This window comes from Silurus aristotelis (assembly GCF_946808225.1).
Source record: "Silurus aristotelis genome assembly, chromosome: 4".
In the NCBI taxonomy this organism is placed as follows: domain Eukaryota; kingdom Metazoa; phylum Chordata; class Actinopteri; order Siluriformes; family Siluridae; genus Silurus; species Silurus aristotelis.
The window spans coordinates 23718233-23737242 of NC_139577.1; the positions used below are offsets into that span (position 1 = coordinate 23718233).

The 19010-nt window shown below is 37.8% G+C and overlaps 1 protein-coding gene across 1 annotated transcript in view; it reads right to left on the reverse strand.

Annotated features, from left to right (window-relative positions):
* Positions 1-2128: 2128 nt before the first annotated feature.
* Positions 2129-19010, reverse strand: part of hs3st1l1 (heparan sulfate (glucosamine) 3-O-sulfotransferase 1-like1) — a 37904-nt gene continuing 21022 nt past the window's right edge. The window contains exon 2 of the mRNA XM_083538460.1: positions 2129-3643. Coding sequence (XP_083394586.1) covers positions 2498-3427 — 930 coding nt within the window. The 5' untranslated portion in view covers positions 3428-3643 and the 3' untranslated portion in view covers positions 2129-2497. The remainder of the gene's footprint in view (positions 3644-19010) is intronic.

Sequence of the window (19010 nt, forward strand, 5' to 3'; positions counted from 1 at the left end):
GAGAGATTTGACTTTGATTTCCTCCCCTGAAGGAATTGTAACCAGTTCCACAAGTGTCTGCAGAAGTTCTGAGCAATATTAAGTGTTCCTTAGTAACTTCTGACCAGTCCTGCCCTCACCTGAAATAAATTGAACCAATTCCAGCTGCATCCGACGAAATTCTGCCCAATCTTGCTTGCTCTAGAATTAATTCTGATGAATACAGGGTATTCTAGCCAATACTGCCTTCCCCTAAAGAAATTCTGACAGATTTCAGCTGTGCCTTTAGGAATTTTGACCAATCATACATATACTACTACTGGACTTCTGACTAATCTTGTACACTTATTAAATTCTGAGGATGAGGAGGGGGGTGGGGGGGGCACAAACAAGCAGGTGGTAATAGTCACTATGGGACTGCCATGAATACAGGCAATTTATTAACAATTTTCTAAAAACTTCGCAAAATATGAACACTATTTATACCACATTATAAATTCAGACCACAGCAACCCAGAACCCAAAGTAAACTACTTAGCAAAGATAAACAATGTTTGTGTGTGTGTGTGTGTGCTAATAGTGGTGGAAGTGGTAGCGGAGGCAAGATGGCAGTCAAACGCCCAGCCAATGACTGTATAGACGAGTCAAAACAGCGAATCAGACGTCATGCCAACATATCCATGAGGATCCCTAGTGGCTTGCTACAGTAAAATTTTTAACCACGCCTATTCCCAATTTAGTGACTAGGGCAATCTTTCATCATAGGCTACATCTTCACAGGGGTTGCTTCACAAATAATTTTGGTACAGGAAATGTGTTTACAAGTTCCATTGACCCTGATAACCCATCCAGCAGTTTCCTTTACAATAAGTGCATTTTAAAGGGGTTATCTGACAATAAATAAAAGACCATGGTTATAAAGGTGACAGTTTAGGGCATGTTGGTCATGATTAAAAGTTTTAAATCTTTTCCTGACTTTGGTGAATTAAAACAATCAATATATAATTACAAAAATTATACAGCTGCAATTTAGGATTTACATATTAATACAACTCAGGGTACACAGGGTTGCCACATGGTTCGATATTTCATCATTTCAAATGTAGGTAATAGCATGCATGCTCTTTAATGAGTGTCTATCACCAACATGGATTGGTGAAAGGTGGACTCCACTGCACCTCTGGTCATACCTACTGTTTTCCAAAGGGCTCTCTCTCGACTGCAAAATCACAGGTCAATGCAAGAAATGGATGCTCTTTTCTAGGTGAGTGCTCAACCTGTGGAGTGGTCAGATCACATTGCATCCTTCTAGGCCATCAGCTGATATTGGTTTCTAAAAAGGCAATGTGCATTGTGACTTTGCACTCAATTACATGATGTCTTCTAGAGTATAACAAGTTAGTGCCATACAGCATAACAGTGGTGTACGTATATACAAACGTAGTGATAAATTCTTCCTAGAATCTGAGGTGTTAGAAAAGGTGCCGTAGCAAACGTCTTTCACGAGACAGCATGCTCTCACAAGTTCACAAGCCTGCAGAGCTAAAAATAGTTCACACCATTTGTCGTACTTTTATTCACACATTTGAATCACGGTGGCTACATTTCATCAAAATCCTTTTTTCAATTACAACAGCAAGATGTGTTTTTTCAACCCATTACGCATGATGGATGGCCTGAAACACAAACACAATAGTTTGAATAGTTTGAAACCAAAAATGGCTGTTTCAGTGAGTCAGTAGTTCAGGTGTAAGGATGAATTCAGTGTTGTTAATAACATCTTCACTTACTGCTGCTCAGAAAGAGCTGTCTGATATCATATAGCAACAAGCTAGCCTTGTACCTTATCATGTGTGCAGCAAGCACATCTGTGCTGACTCTCATGATTCATATTTTGAGGCTGCAGGCACTGACTTCCACGTCTCAGCCTATTAAGGGTTCCTGTTCCTCTAAAGCATTGCTCCAGGCTACCTGCTTTGGAGAATAATATTCATCTCCTACCCCTGGTATTTTTCAAACGCATACCATAGCGTGTCTCTATCTTTGTCTTGCCCCCACCCACACATACACACAGCACACACAAAAAACACCTGCGGATAAAGTGGGTAGCTGAAGAAGCTAAAAAGAACACTGAATATCAGAGTTCCAATTTTGGAAACAAAACCATTTATTATCAAGTACAAGAATATTAAATGAAGAAAAAGAAAAGCCCCAATGAGTTCACAAAAATGCTTGCTTCAGTCTTCCTTCAGTAACTTGTTTATAGTATAGAGGATCAAAGCTCTGGGGTGCTCCCACTGTATATATTCATTTTATAAATCTTTTGTTGAAGTATTTTATTAACGATTACAATTTTCTCATTGCAAAGTTATTCTCCAGTCACTATACGACTTCAAAGGCATCCATCTGCACCCTTGCTCAACATATTACTGATAATCAGCCAATAACTTTATTAGTTGGCAAGGAACTTTTTTCTACTGGCAAGGAACCTGGGAGAGGCTCAGCTATTCCCCTTGCACTAGCCCCAGTTAAAAGTGTGCCCGACCAGCTGGTAGAAATTGTGGTTGTGCTGGCGGAAGTAGGATCGAAGCTGCTCCAGAACGGTGCTGTTCACAGGAGGGTGAGGTCGCCCTTTGGATTCGTGCAGGCACCTTTCTCGTCCATCGCTGCGGATACAGTAGAAGCCCTTGGTCTGGTTGAAGTAAAAGTTGGAGGCCACTATCCGTGGCGGCAGCTCCAGGAAATGCTCCACCTTCTGTAGCTCTGACAAGGGGTTATGAATCAGCGTGTCCCCATCCACAATGTGGATCTGGTCCAGCGGGAAGTGCAGGAGCCAGTTTCTCATATACACATCATAGAGACTACGCTGAATAGCCTTGTACCTTGTGTTAAGAGCCCCGTTCCTGAGCAGCATGTCCTCTATGGCATGCACAGGCTTGTGATTCTCCAGCCGGTTGAAGTACACCTGAGTGTAATCAGAGATGACTCTTTCAACTGGGTCTCTCAAAATGAGCAGGAGCTTGATCGAGGAGCTCATGGCACGGATACGGGCTGGAGCTGAAGGTGAGGTGAAGTAGCCTGGTGTCTTTTCAATGGTGATCTGGTGAGGGTATGAATATGGCATAAGGTCACGGTACCACTCCAGGCCCTTGCCGTAGTTTTCATCCCAGTCAAAGAAGTGAACTTCAGTAGCTGCTGCTGCTACTTCAGGGTGAATGTCCAGCATCTCCAGAAGAGCACGTGTGCCACCTTTACGGACACCGATAATGATGCTGTGAGGGAGGTGCTTGCTAGTGCCAGGTGGGGGCACTAGGGAGGGTGTGACTGTCTCATTAGCCAGATATCCAGGGCCTGAGGTTGGCACACTTGGCCACATCTGGATAAAATCTGGAGGGGCAGCATATGTCTGTAGGACCAAGAGGAACACAGATCCCAACAAGGCAGCCATGGACAGGGAGAGCAGCAGGGAGAAGGGCAGCCAACAGATGGGAATGGTAATTGCCGGCGTTGTAGCAGTGCACGGGGGAAAATTCTCAGGGAGATCACAGAGTCAGGGCAGAGTCAGGGCACAGTCAGGCTGGCAGTTTGGAGTGGCACTCATGGCAAGCCATCTTGGATGGGCAGGAGAAAGAGGAGGATGGGTAACCTCTGGTCTGCAAGAAATCTGCCAAAGTAAGAGGAGAAAAAAAATGAAAGGAGACATTAGAAATACATTTTGATCTGGCAGACAAGGCCATCAGAGCAGTGTTTTCACAAGTTATCAGCAAGATAACAGAAGCACAGGTTCCATGGGAGGCATACAAAAGCCTTTCTTCATGTTTTTACTGAATGAAAATATTTGGCTCAAATTTACTGGAGCAGTTACAATCAGTTCTTGATAGAAAATGCCAGGGAAAAAAAAGAAAAAAAAAAAAACATGGAGTACTTCCAAAGCAACAAGGCCAAAGCACCCCAGATGACATTACCTTGTTGTGGTTTTCTCTCAGATCAGTACACTTTACGTTTGTCCTGAAATACATTTATAAACAGTTTTAAATGAGAGGGAAAAAAAAATAAAACTTTCAACCCTATGCTCCAACCAGAGAAAACCATTTTTTTCTTACTCTCTTAAACGGGTTTTTATTCAAAACAGTTCAAGACAGGGCTGAATCAAAGCCTGAACTGTGGCCAAAAGAAAAAAAAAAGATTCAGGAGTGGGAGAGCAAATAAGCTTAAAGAAAAATGCCTGCTCACCAGTTTAACAATCAAGCATTTGCATGCAAATATATGGATTTACCACATCTGCTTTTTTATGCTTTATCAAATCCTGTACAATGAAAAAAAAAAGCAACAGTTTTTCTGTTTAGACTAAACAGTCAGCACCTCCAAGTCAAAATATTCCCCTAGTTAAAGGTCACTTTCATGGTATTTTTATTCCACACTCAAAGCTGATTAAACATCACGGCTCTAGTGCACACTAATACTGAGCAGCTTTGTTTTCCCAGAGAAATGCCTTGATTTCAACTTTGAGCAACAGCGGCAGGCTGCCTTAGTCCTAGGCATACCAGATGTTCCGTTCTCACTTTCATCAGTTATTGCACGCTGGATCATTACACCCCAACTCAAATAAACCGGCAATTAAGTTAATTATCTGTTCAATGGCACACACGGCTGTTTTGAAGAGGTTAGACTCTTCACTGCCTTAAGCATGTCTTTTAGTGCAATGTTTTCGACACTTGCCTCAGCCCGGGCTACACTCAGCTGTGTCTGAGGAGGAGGACTGGAAGAGATGTGCGAGAAGAAGTGATGCTAGGGTGACGCACAGTGACATGGCTGCCAGCTTGTCAGTGATACAATGGCAAAGGAACTGCCAGTCCCAATACTAACAGCCAGAAGTAGAGATGAGTTCTCCGTCTATTTTAAAACACTTCACCATGGCCCTGTACACTTATTCATGTCAAGATATTTATTTCAGTCTGTACTATTTGTCGCTTTAGAAATGATACGGTAAGCGTACTTGCATAGGCAAAAAAAGCGAGTTGTGAATCAGGGGATTAATTGCAGGGTTCGTCTTGCAGATATCAGTCTGAACTACAGCAAAATCACCAGTTAATTTTCTCTCTTTAAAAATCTATATTTGTGTCACATCTGCTCCCAAAGAACATAATTAGCTAATCATTCTCTCCATAAAGGGAGCAGGCCATCAAATTAAAGATATTAAGCTTAATAAATCCTGGTATCTGCTACTACAGATGGTCTAACTGGTGTGTAATAGTGAGTAATGAATTAGCAAAGGTGTACGTGTTAGTTGAAAGTCACTACACTGAGAAAAGAGGGAAAATAGCAGATTAAATTTTTTCAGTGATGCCAAAAAAGAAAAATAATAAATTCATAAGCAGTGGCCTGTATTTTGAGAAAGATAAATGATTAAGCGTTTACTTATGACTATTTACTTTGAATCATGCACTTATATAATGATTTCTTGTCACTGTAAATGTCACGAGATTTTACATTTTCTTCATTGAACCATAAATAAGTGTGCAGGTATTTAGTTGGTCCAAATTCCAAAATCGCTTCTGACAATAGTCTGTGTTTGTGTGTGCACTACATGGAGTATAACAATGGTTTTGTATACCAATACAATAATACCCATGATTGTCTGTTGTAAATAAATGATTAATTACAGGAAATACCATTTTTATAATACTGTTATAGTTAAGTAAACACTGTTATACAATTATGAGATGATGGATCAGAATTTTGTCGTTTAGATCAACTACAAAAAAGATTATTTTCCAGAATAAACCTGGAAAAGCAATAATGAAAAGAATAATGCAACAGTTTGGGGATGTCAGTGGGATACTGGCTTGATGTGGTTACTAACCTAACGATATGCAACCAATCAATATGCAACCAAGAATAAGGTGATGCTTTAAAATATCTGTTCCTATACTTTTATTCACTTAAATTTTAGCAATCTGGCAGAAAATATAACGCATATGCTTATTTGATTAAAACATATGTATATATAAATATTAGTAAATAAAAGCTAAAATTTGGATCTATCCACTTTCACGTTTGATCGCAAACCTAAATGGCTTTAGTGGCTGGCATAATTTTAGTTTTGAACATTTTTATTAGTATAAAGCAGTCATATTATAAATTATAATGCAGTAATGTATATATAAAGAAGCTGATTAGCACAGTGTGCTGGAATTAAAATACTTAAGACCCTTAGAGATCCCCACCTCTAGAGAAGAGCCAAATTAGGCCTCATTTAGAGGCTGTTGGCATAAAACATAAATTCAGTGAGTAATACACTGAACTTGCCCTAACAGTCAACTTTAGAGCAGGAGGCTTTATCAGAATATTAATGTCTGCACTACAGTTTAGTGACCATTATTCATATAATGGACAAAGAGGAAATAATAATAATGTTCTGCTGAACACTGTACAGGACAGTAATCATGCGATCATTAAAAAATAAATAAAAAAAGAATAATAATAAGTAAAATTCACACAGTATAGAATACAATATAGAAATATCCCAAACACCATCAGTTTTTTTGTTTGTTTCTGCCAAGAATTCTAGTAATGTCCAACTAAAACATGATTTTGGGAGCTCACACCTCCCTGATCCTGTTTTGCCCCTCATTACTTATGCTCATAACAATGCGCACTCTCAAGAACTTTCGTTTACTGTCCTCCCCCTAAAATACTTTTTCCTCTGAATGATTCCTGTAGTTTCTCTTGCACGGTATGAACAGCCAGAGAGGAAGGAACTAAAGAATCCTTCCCACCTACTGAGGCTGCTCTAAACTGCACTCATTGAGTTATGACCACAGATGGCTGGAAATCTACTGAAATCAACTCAGAACTCTTCTCATTACACAAATGGTACATTATGTAGTTAAGCTAGACAGCGCACACATCTTTAATCCTTTCGACATTTATTCCTCCATCATAACATTTTGTCCTTCTCTGTCCTCTCTGACATTTTCTTGTGCACTCTTTCATCTCTCTTTCTCTTCCCACCCTGCCTCAACCATTTCTGCTTGACATGTGCCCTTCAATCCAGAGAAATCTCATGCACATTTACTTTTTCGGCTGAGCTCACTTTTTAAGTTGATTTTACCGGGGCGCTCAGAGTGCACTCACATGTTTAATGCCATCATTTTCAAAATATCCCCTCTCCTTAAAACCTTATCCTTACTCCTTCAGCTTTAGGAGCCAAACAAACATCTCTTTTCATAAATTTAGCATTTACCATCATCATGGATAAAGCTCTTTATCTTCTATTTCTCTAGTGAACAGCATGCTACAATCGATTATCAGATATAAAGCTATATTTGTTTACTCTGATATCTTTCCTTATAAAAACTTTCTTTTCGGCTTCTCCCGTTAGGGGTCGCCACAGCGGATCCTCCGCACGTTTGATTTGGCACATGTTTTACGCTGGATGCCCTTCCTAACGCAACCCTCCCCAATTTATCCGGGCTTGGGACCGCCACTAAGAGTGGCTGGGGATAGTTCCCTGACCGGGAATCGAACCCGGGTCGCAGCGGTGGGAGCGCTGCATCTTAACCACTAGACCACCACTCTGATATCTTTCCTTATACCATATAAATACTATTTATACAAACACAAAAAAAGAGCCAAGCCAAAGTCAGTCATTATTATAAGCCTAATTTAACAGTACATCTACATGACAACAAAGTAAATTAGACAGGATTAGGGTCTCTATGTGACATCTTGAATTAAATGTTGACATGATTGAAAAGAAAAATCTAATCTTCGTTCAGATAACACAAACATGAATGGTGTGTTACACAAATGCTAATTTGTACACAATGGCAAGTATGAATGTATTGAGAGTTTTGCATAAGTTGACTATTTACAATCATATTTACTTGTCAGCATCTAATTTTAGCTGATGAAATTTGTTCTAATTTACACAGGGGAGCAAGTAAGAATACATACATAGCTGATGTAGATGGAAATAAAATAATTACTACAGCTCCCTATTAAAATCTAATTGCACCCAGGCAGGGATCAAAAGACCTTTTTTTTCCAAAAGCAGTTAAAAATTAACTGTATTTAAAAAAAAAAAAAGCAGAAAGTTCGAATTTTGTGTGTTTTTGATTTTTTTCTTCTTTGGTGTTTTTCCAGTGACAAACAGGACTATAATTATGTTATCGCTTACAGAATATTTCAATGTTTTGAGGAAATGATCATTTTTTCCCCACATATCCATGTCATACCCTTAATTTCCTGCATACGCACACCTTTATGATGCAGTGCACACTTAAACAGAGGCCTCACTCTAAATTGCTTCACTGCTCCCTCTAGCTGATCCCATCAAGTTCATGCCCTTGACAAAAGCATACAATGCGACCATTGAAGCTTCACCACCTACTCGTCAGTGATAACATTCTTTTTCTCTCCGCTTCTCTTTCCCCACAACCTCCAAAAAAGGCTCTTCCCAAAGAACTTGGCTTTTGTCCTTAGAGGAAGTCTGTATCTAGACTTATTCACTAATTTTCTTTACTTAAGTTATTAGTTTTCATCAAAGTTGCTCAATTTACTTTCATATTACTATTCTAATATGGGTTGTTTGCATTTTGATGATTTAAAGTTTGTGAATAAAGTTTGTAAACTCTCATCTCAATGGTTCTTTCAATATCACACTCATCTCACTAAATAGCTGTAGACTTGTGCAATATTAATTGATTAAACTATTTGTTGTACTCAAATTCAATAATGTGGCCCTAAGCCACTTCAGGTTTAAGCAGAGTAAAGAATGTTAGTAGAGGTGTAGTCAGGAGCTGCTTGCTGGCCATGAAAACTAAGCCAGATGACAAATTGGTTGTCCCGTGTCAACATGGTCAACATTTTTCACTTTATCTACAGCTCGAATCATTTGTAATGCTAACCGAGTCAAAGCATAAAAATGACATTCAACCATTCTAATCAGCACCATTACATCATTTATATAATGGGTTATCAGACACGTCTTAATGTATTTTACATTTTAGCTCTTTTTTTTTTGGACCATTTACAGATTAAATTGTTCTGTGACATTCCGAATAATTACAGTTAACTAATGTTAAATATATACATGTCCTTAACAAGTCAAACATACATTGATTTTATAATAAACCCAAATAATTTTCCATTAATCTTGACAGAATAAGAGATTAGACAAAGGACATTAGAAAATGAATACAGACGTATCAATGTGCTAATACATTTGACTGAATTCGCCTTTTGCAAGGCACTTGAGCAAGGCCCTTATCTAGCTATTGTTAAACTGTTTAAAATAAAATAAATGTAAGTCTCTCTGGCAAGGCATGTCTGGGAAATAACATGAATGCAAATCCAGAATAACATGCTGGTCATTCCCTGTTTAACTGGGGGTTACGCTATACTTTTGGCACATTTTTAAGTGATAAATCATTCCAAATATATGCTGATGCTAAATTCCAGAGCGCCTGTGTAAAATGAGTAAAGGTTGGCAGTAATAAAGGTAACAGTGCAATCTAATAATACACTGAATTTTACTGTGTATCATGGCAATATAGTATCATGTAAAAACATTTAAATACTTATATCGCACCAGCCTAGTCAGCTCTAGGTTTGGTTTATATTGGGAGTTGTCAAATTGATTAAATATTACACACATGCTATCAACTTGCAGAGCTACAGAAAGAAAGGTTCTTTTAAGAAACCAGGCTGAAACAACACCGAGATCCAAACCCACGAATATTTACATTTGAGAATGGCATAGAACGGAGGGGAAATATTCCTGGAAGCATCTTAACCACTGTTCCCAAACAAATCTGCATTTCTGATTATATTTTGCATGCATCTCTTTTATAGCAGGTAATTACTTTTTTTCCTAATTTAGGAAAAAGTGCAAGTAGGGCTATAAAACACCACTTCAATTACACTCAACACTGTCAGACAAAAGGTGCACATGAGTGTGTTTGATTATGTATAAGGGTCTATGAGGCAGGTGTGAAAACACTCTGTACTTAAACACTAGTTTTAATCACATCTTATTCTCTTGGGAGGAAGTTTACAGCTGTAGCACCACCTGGTGGGTGTTGATTTAAGCTTTTCCCCATCCTAAAACAGTTCAACCCCCCTGATCTCTGCACTAAGCAATTAATAAATAAATAAACAAATCTATTTCACACTCATATAATATTTTTCTTCAGGTCTTTAAAGTTCATCTTACTACTGGGTAATTCTAATGAAGACACTGATTGGTTCCTGGAAAGAAAACATTAAACACTAAATTAGAGTGCAGTGTTTACTGAATTATAATGAGAAAATGACAAATTTACTTCTAGTCCTGTGTCCTTGCACACTAATCATTGTTAGCCTTGACAAAAAAAATTAAATAAAAAAACCCTTTAAAACTGAAGCTGAGTGATGTTTAATGGCTCCTGAACAAAGCAATATAGCCCTAGAAAGAAATGGTAAACCAGGCAGAAGGCTAGCTCTTTGTTTTTTGGCTGCAAAAAGCATGGAACAGTTGGTGGCAACGACAAATAGATCAAAATTAAGCTATTTCTGGAATGCACAGGTAAAGATATATCCTACACAATATCAAAATGTTTTTTATACAGCGTTATAAAGAGAAAGGCAGACATAAAACTATAATATATATATAAAAACTGATATGCTTGTTTTTGTTTTCAGAATTTTTTTGACAATTACTACAAATAGATCTATTATTAAAGGGCATACAGTTGGGGGGGGGAATGCAAAAACTACTTCCAGAATAGGATTATTAGTTGTCCCTTAATAGTGGGGTCATGTTGTAATTTAGATATACAAGGGTTTAAAGATAGCAATCTACAGTAATCTAAAATTCTGTGTCTGCCCAAATTCTGCCTACATTTATTATAAATCAGAACCCAGGCAGCACTTCAAACCCAAATCAGATGAGTAGTCCAGTGTTACAAGGGAGAAACGTTGGCATTAAACATAGAGAACTTTGATCAAATCAATTGTTTTTAACACTTAAAATAATATTAAAGTAACCGTCAAGAAAACAAAAGCCAATATAAAAGTTGCCATTCTGGGTTGTGGTTACCATGGACACCATTTGGGTTATTTTTATTTTTTTTCCCAGTGATTTGGCTGATCTCAAAAACAATAAAAGGCTCACAAAGATGATTTCCTCACTAAATGTGGTGTGTGTGTTTGATCGTATCTGCCCTGATTCACATTCGCCCTTCACAGCGTGTTCATGCACCCTATTGTTCTCAGAATCCAGTGACCCAGATATCAGCAAACAGTCACGACTGGCCACTTGTATTAGTTATTTAGAGAATGTGGAAAAAAAAAAAAAATGTGTTGGTGTTGGGGTGGGAGTTTCAAACCAATTTCTTATATTGCAGAATATGATGCTAAATTTCTCTCTAATGAAACACACGAGCAGGCACACAATTATTAAATAACTATAACCATGGTCCACTACACACACAGACACACACACAATGAAGACCCATGCAAAAAAATACACACTAATTTTAATTTGTCATTATACATACTTGCACATCAGCAAACACTCCTAAATGTGGAGTGACTAGCTGCTTGCAATTCATCACTGTCAGTGCCGATACTAACTTGGCTAACAGGCCCAGTAAGTGTATATTGATGTCAGCGACGTGAGCATCGTAGATAATGCAGATTTCCAATGAGGATTGCGGCCACTTGAAGACTTTATGCAAACGAATCTTTTTAGTGCATCTTCTGACTGAAAACATTTGCATGGTTATTGAAAAGACTTCTAATTTGCTTCTATATACACACACACTCACACAAAAACACATTGTACATCGATGCCCATTTCGTTATTTGACTGTATTCATTTTCAAATTCCCATCATACTCTTTTTACATAAAAAAAATAAAAATAAAATAAAAAAAGAAGACATTATTAGAAATGTTAGGACGCCTAATGTGACGAAGGAGACAAAGTCAGCTGTTAAGACAAGTGGACAGTTGAGGCACATTATGATTAACAGACTTAGACATGTCTACACATTATTCTGCGTTGTCAATGCTAGCTCTGATACAACATTAAATATAAATGCTGATCAGCTGTTTTTTGCTGATCAGCAAACTTCATATTCAATTATTAACCTCCTCACATGATTTCCATAACAAAGCCCCTAATGGTGTATTGAGTATCTAAATGCTGGTTTGTGGTATGGGATGGCATCTGCATCTGAACAAATACTAATAATACAAATTATGTTTTAAAAGCTGTTTTCTTTTGACGGAATAAGTAACGTTAGACATATGAGGTAGAGGTATTTTGCTATATTTTTGGATACATTTCTGCCAGTGAAATTAGGGAACATTTTTAATACAATTAAATGCACTGTAAACCTCACATTAATAGATGTCATTCTTGGTGCACAAGAATAGCAGACACACATCTCTCTTCATTACTCCTACCATGTGACTCAAAGAATTTCATGCAATTAATCAGGAAGTGTTTTTAATTGAGAAACATCAGGCCTGTTTCACACCTGGCACTGAAATGTGTCTAGCATATGAATTTCACAAGCTTCCTGTTGGATCAGGCTAGGGGGAAAAAATTTATATGAACGTGCACAAAAACATCTGTGTTTGCTTAGCTTTTACTGTCCTTTCACTTGGTGGACAAGCTGGCAATCGAATTAGATCTCTCTGTAGGATAAACACAGTCCTGATGTATGCAGCAGACGTATCATCCTTTAGAAAGAAATCTCCAAAGAGAATTCGGATGTTGTAGCTGCATTAAAATGAGCACACATCTTTTTGATTAGATTGTGTGCCGAGCACAGTAATCAGATCAAAGGGATCAGACGCTAACGCAGTGTTGTCGAGAGGGTTACATTGAACATGTTCCATTGGATCAGAAGCTGTATGATTGACAGAGACTTGTAGAAGACAATAACAATAGCAAAAGCATATGGAACCCTTATGCATAGTGCTACGGTGTACTCCTTCAATGCATTATGTCAGTGAATTGCCTTTTGGTGATAAAACCTTTTAATACAAAAGGAAATTGGAGAAGTTCTCCACAGTGGCTCCAGTACCAGTGTGGAAAACATGCAAATCATGGTTCACTGCAACCAGACATTTTGCGTAGGTTGTTATGGCTTTATTTGGATCATGGAGGTTTTTCCCTCCCTTTAAGAAAAGAAAGAAAAAAAAAAACGACTTAATTTGTAATGCTGAACTCCGCACAAGTAAGTAATGAGATTTTTTTTTTTTGCACATCAATAGGCAATTACACAGCAGACTATGGTATTCATCTCTCTATCTATAATTAAAATAGACCCGGTGAACTGCTCCCTCTACCTATCCACCGTCTTTCCCCCTCTTAGGCACCAGCACATTCATAATATATGAATTCTTTTTCAACTAAAACCAGCTCTTTTTTTTGTGCCGTATGGATAGGGAGACCTTAAATGTTTGATTGGATCTATCCGATCGTTTAGTAAGGTACTATAACTTTGCCTCTTTATTGCTGACTCAAGAACTCTTAGAGCAGCACAAACCACACAAGTGCAGGCTGGATTCAGGGGGCTCTGTGTGTAGGAAAATAAAATGAATACAAGTTAAGTTCCATACATCACAAATTTAAATCAGTGCTTCAGTAAAAGCATCACTTGAAAAGTTTAGCATTAAAATGTGGTTTGTTCACTTTCTACAATCTTGGTCGAAAGAAAAGTCAGAACGTAAACGATATTAACCATTTAATGTTCTTAACAACAATAAACTAATCAGGAAATTAGTGAGAATTAAACAAATGGTGTCTCTCTATGCTCAATTAATCCTCGCTCCATTTAAGAACTTCTCATTAGGCCAATGATGGGCTGCATTAGGTATAGCGGATAATCAAAAATGACAAAATAAATAATCTGAGGATATTTAAAATATATTTATAATACAACATTTGTACTGTTGTACGTTTTGTGTTAGTTTTGCTTTAAACATTTAATCGTCATGATTTTACATTTGCATACAGGTTTGACCCATTTTTATTTATTTATTTATTTATTTATTTATTTATTTATTTTATTTTATTTTTTTTTGCACATGACTGTAAAAGAAGATGGAAGGTTCCCTGGTGGTCTAGTGGTTAGGATGCACTGCTCTCACCGCTGCGACCCGGGTTCGAACCAACCCCAGCCATTAGGGTTGCACAAGCCAGTGCGCTCTTAGTGCTGGTCCCAAGCCCGGATAAATGGGGAGGGTTGCGTTAGGAAGGGCATCCAGCGTAAAAAAACGTGCCAAATCGACCATACGGATCATGAATATGGATGATCCGCTGTGGCGACCCCTAATGGGAGGAACCGAAAGAAAGGTTTTTTTTTTTTTTTTACTGTAAAAGATGATGGAACACAATATGCAACAAAATTTCAGTTGAGGTTTAGTGAGACTTCAAGCAATGGCGGTAAAATGTGCTTGAGAACAGACTGCATTTACATGAAACCATCTGTTAGAGATACTAACTGTCAAGCAGTGCAATCGCTCTATTAATACAGCTGGAGATAAATCCCATACTTTCCAAGAGTACATATTTTGGCAGAGAAAAATACTGGACTCTAGCTACATTAGAGCTAGAGTTGCTAAGCAGCTCACAACATAAACATGAAAAGAATGTACTTTCTTATAACAGCGTGTCTTCCTCTGCACCAGGGTGAAAATGAGCACTGGAAACAAAAATCAAAACTTCATGTACATATGTATGTAACAAAACCGATACACCTTGTTATTACTTAGGAACTGGCTAAGCTAGCTAGCTACCTAAAGTAAAACCAACCAGGAAAAACCAGGAACAAACTAGGTAACCCCCAAAATGCCCACAGAGACATAAAAAAAGTAATGTAGAAAATATAGCTAAAGTTGTTATATAGTAAAGTATAGTTATATAGTTCAAGATCAAACCAGGGGCCTATTTTCCTGGTATATAATATTTTTAAACAGCAATGTTTTACATTTACTTTGTTTTCTTTACAGTTTTTGTATTGCCAATTTCACCCTAGTAAAAATAAAAAAAAAACATTTCAAATATCCCAAATGTCTTCCCTTTGAAGAACTGAACGCCCCATATCATGCCTTTGTGAATTGTGTAGAAGACATTTGATATTTTGCTACGGTTTTGACACTGGTAAGGTGTGCACAGACTATTGTTTTTTTAGTAAAGTAAATTGAAAAACAGGCTGTATTTGGGTGTATGGGTAGAAATTGAGTAAAAAGGTTTTATGTAAACTTATGTTAAATGAATAGTAAAGTGTCATGAATTAAAGTACTGCACTACATATACCACCTAAAATCTGGGAGACTCCTACATTCACAGTTATGTGATGTGAAATCAAACATGCATTATGCACAGATAAGAAAAGCTTCAACTTCATATTTATTTCTGGTTAGTAATAATTTTGCTAACACGTAAGACCTCACAGTATACAGTCCAACTTTCACCTGAGTGCTAATAGTTTTTTTTGTCCTTACTTCTAACGCAAAGTCTTAATTAAAAGGCCAACTATGACTACTTGAATTTCACTGAACCTGTCTGTTGTTGTTAACACATCTGCTTCAACTGCAGTGAATAGTAATCTTATAAAGCATGCCATGTGCATCCGTCTGTGTGTAGGACAGAAATATTCAGCGAGAGGTCAGATGCCAGCAGCACCTGTGTTATTCAGGGCTGTTTACTTTGAAACATCACACGCCAAGCGGAGAGAGCAATCAGAGCTAAACTTCCTGCAGCAGACCTGTAATCTCACTCCTGATAGAGAAGCAGATCACACCAACGGCTTTTATCTATAATGACGATCTACAGCATTCTATTTCTCCATCCTGGCTGGAGTTGTGAAAGAGTGTGGAAGAATGATGGAACTTTCGACAGAGAGGGGGATGCAAAGGAAAGACAGAAAGAAGAGTCAGAGCCTGAGAGAGCAAGTGAGAGAGATAGAGAGAGAGGGGATCGAAAAGTGGAGGGGGTGGATGGGGAGTCCGAGAGGAAGTGTCAAAGACAGTGGAGAATGAGTGGTTGCGTCTGCTTAACAGTCTGTTAGTGCATTGTGCTGCTGTTGTACATTTACATAAATGTCTGGAACAGTGCAGTGATGACAGAGTCACTCAAGACAGCAGCTTCTACACTCCAGACTTTGCTGCCTGCGAATAAACCAGCTCAATGCAGAGTTTAGTGAATGCATTATTCTATGTAAAAGCTTTATTTTATCGAGGCTACAAATGATGTACTCTGCTTGCATCACCATCATAAGACAGGAAGTAATGATGAGTTTTAGCTGATTATTCCCGCTTGTTAAATTTGGTTGAAGTTTTTACTATACTACTAATATGACTCAGATCATAATAACCACAAAAGTGCTACAGATTTGTTAGCTGCAAACATATCCTGCAAATCACCCATTTTACCACATCCAAAATATGTTTTGCTTGAATCTGATCTAACTGAGGAACACTGATTTCACAGATCATGGAACCTGATGCAACATAAATAGCCATGATATATGATGGGTAAAATTATCCATAAAGAGATGCACATGGTCAGCAAAAGAACTCAAATAAGATGTGACATTTAAACCATGCTAAGCTGGTATTAAGAGACCAAATGTGTGCAAATAAAAGATTATACATCACTAGATCAAAACTGTTGGCACCAGGCGCTTGAATGAATGCTGCTGATCAAACCTAAGCATCGGTCTTTTGCAAAACAAGCTGTCCATTTCAAGTGAGCCTGTCCTCAACTGGCTGACAGGAGTGGAACCTGATGTTATTGCAGTTGAAAAAACTTCCACTGCAAGGTTTGACATGTTGATATGTTTCTGCTAACCATGGTTGTAAATACTGTTCTTTAATGTTAATGTAGACTTCCTGTTAACCTGTACCAGTGTGACCATCTTCCCCTGACCTCTCATCTACTAGGTGATTACTAGAGTTAGCAGATTGGATTGAGCACTGGGGTTCATTGGATTTTTATTGATAATTATTTTTGGTTTTTTCGAGAGTGTGTGATTTGTACCATTTTGTGTAAACTGTAGACTGTTGTGTAAGAAAGTTCCAAGAAATCAATTGCTTCTAAAATATTTAAACCAGGGCATCTGAAACCAAAAACCGTGTCATGGTCAAAGTCATCGAAATCAAATTTCTCCCCACATTCCTATGTTTGATGTGGACATTAACCTCAACATTAGCATTAACATCTGCATGATGCTATGTGTTGCTGCCATGTGATTGGCTAATTGGAAATTGCACAAATGCTCCTACTAAAGTGGGCATATGTTTCATTTTAAGCAATTCAATCTGACAAATGTAGCTATTCAATTTAATGAAACAGCTTGATTAACCATACACAAGGGTCTGAATTATGTTTCAAAAGGCGCTTGCACAGGTCTAGGCCTCATATCCAATCTAGATTTCATAATGCCAAGTTATGTTTCATTACTTGTTGCAAGATGTATCTGCAAAATCAACTGTACTACTCTATTAAACTAACAATGCAGAAAATATCAACTTTTCCTCCGATGACAGTGATGAGTGAAGGAAATAAATTCAGTCTCGTTTTGACTCCATAAAGAAAAAAATAATTCACAATGTGAGAATTGTAAATCCTATCAGGCTTTAAAATCAAATATTCTAGACACAACAAGAGCTTATTTGACTAATTTAAATCCCTGTTCCCTTCTTATATCACACTTGTTTCAGTATCTGCATGAATAAGTCATGCTATTTTACCCCTTCCAGCAGTGCAAACCATTTTCATGGCCCTGTAAAAGTGACTGAAGTTTTTATGGGAGATAAGAGCAAAAGAGGTTGCTTTCCCAATAGCACACTTTTATTACCCTTTCTCTTCTCTGGACACTTTATGATGAGAACACTTTAACTCAGTCCAATAGCTAATTAGAAAAATAGCCGGCATTGTTTGAATGACATGTAGAGTTAAAAAACAAAGATATATGCAAACTTCTGCTTAGAGTCTTCTTTAATTCCATTGACAAGGGGGTCACTTTGGGACACACTGGGTTTTTTTATATGCAGCTCCAAACATAAGCAGCTGTGTCAAGAATACTTGGAGTAAAAAAGAAGCTGTATTTAATTTCAGCTCTTGATCCCAAAATGTGTTCAACAAAGCTGCAGGAGGAGGAGGAAGCGGAGAAGGAGCAGAAACCTGAGACACCGTATTGATCTGTGAGGGCTTTACCAATCATTTCCTGTCAGTCCAACAATCGATCCTTTTAGTGCTGGGTACGGTCTTGACCGCTGAACCTCAAACAAAAGATACATAAATCAAACAACACAACCAGTACCCTGTGCTCGGAACATATCAAGATCAACCGTAAGAGGTAGAAAAAGGAAGAAAAGAAAAGAAAAAAAAAAAAAAAAAAAAGAGTAATTGGTCCATTACCTATGATGTATTCTGGTTCTTGTACCGTTTTAGATCCTGGAGACCTCAGTTTTAAATAGTGAGCTTAATCTGGGTTATACTGACAGATAATGTCACTTTGTATTGTGAAAACTAGACATTACTGCTATTTATACTGTATACACCCTCCCCAGCTTTTATTCTCCAAACCCTCTCATTCTCCTACCCTCTTTCTTTCCTAACCATATCATTATTTTTGCATATTTCTCCACTCTGGGCTTCCTGTTTCCTTCCTGGTGATGCACTTATAATTAAGCTTTCCTGGTGCCCAGACAGCATAATATAGCAAAACAAATACCACTTTTAGCTTAAATTATTCTCAACCTGTTAAATCAGTGGAGTTCAAACTTCTTTCGAAAGAAATTGTATAACAATTGCATTTCCCTTAATGTGTTCTTTTCTTTTTTAATCTTCCTACAGCAACCCAATCTTGTTCCTTGGAAAAAGGCATTATTTCATTACAGCTCCTGCATCAGCCACAATTAGCGGTAGCAGTGCAGGTCGGAATGTTTGCAACTCTGAGTGTAGGGATGAGCCACGGAGGAAGATTATTTTCTAAAATCGAATTATCAAGACTCTATAACTTT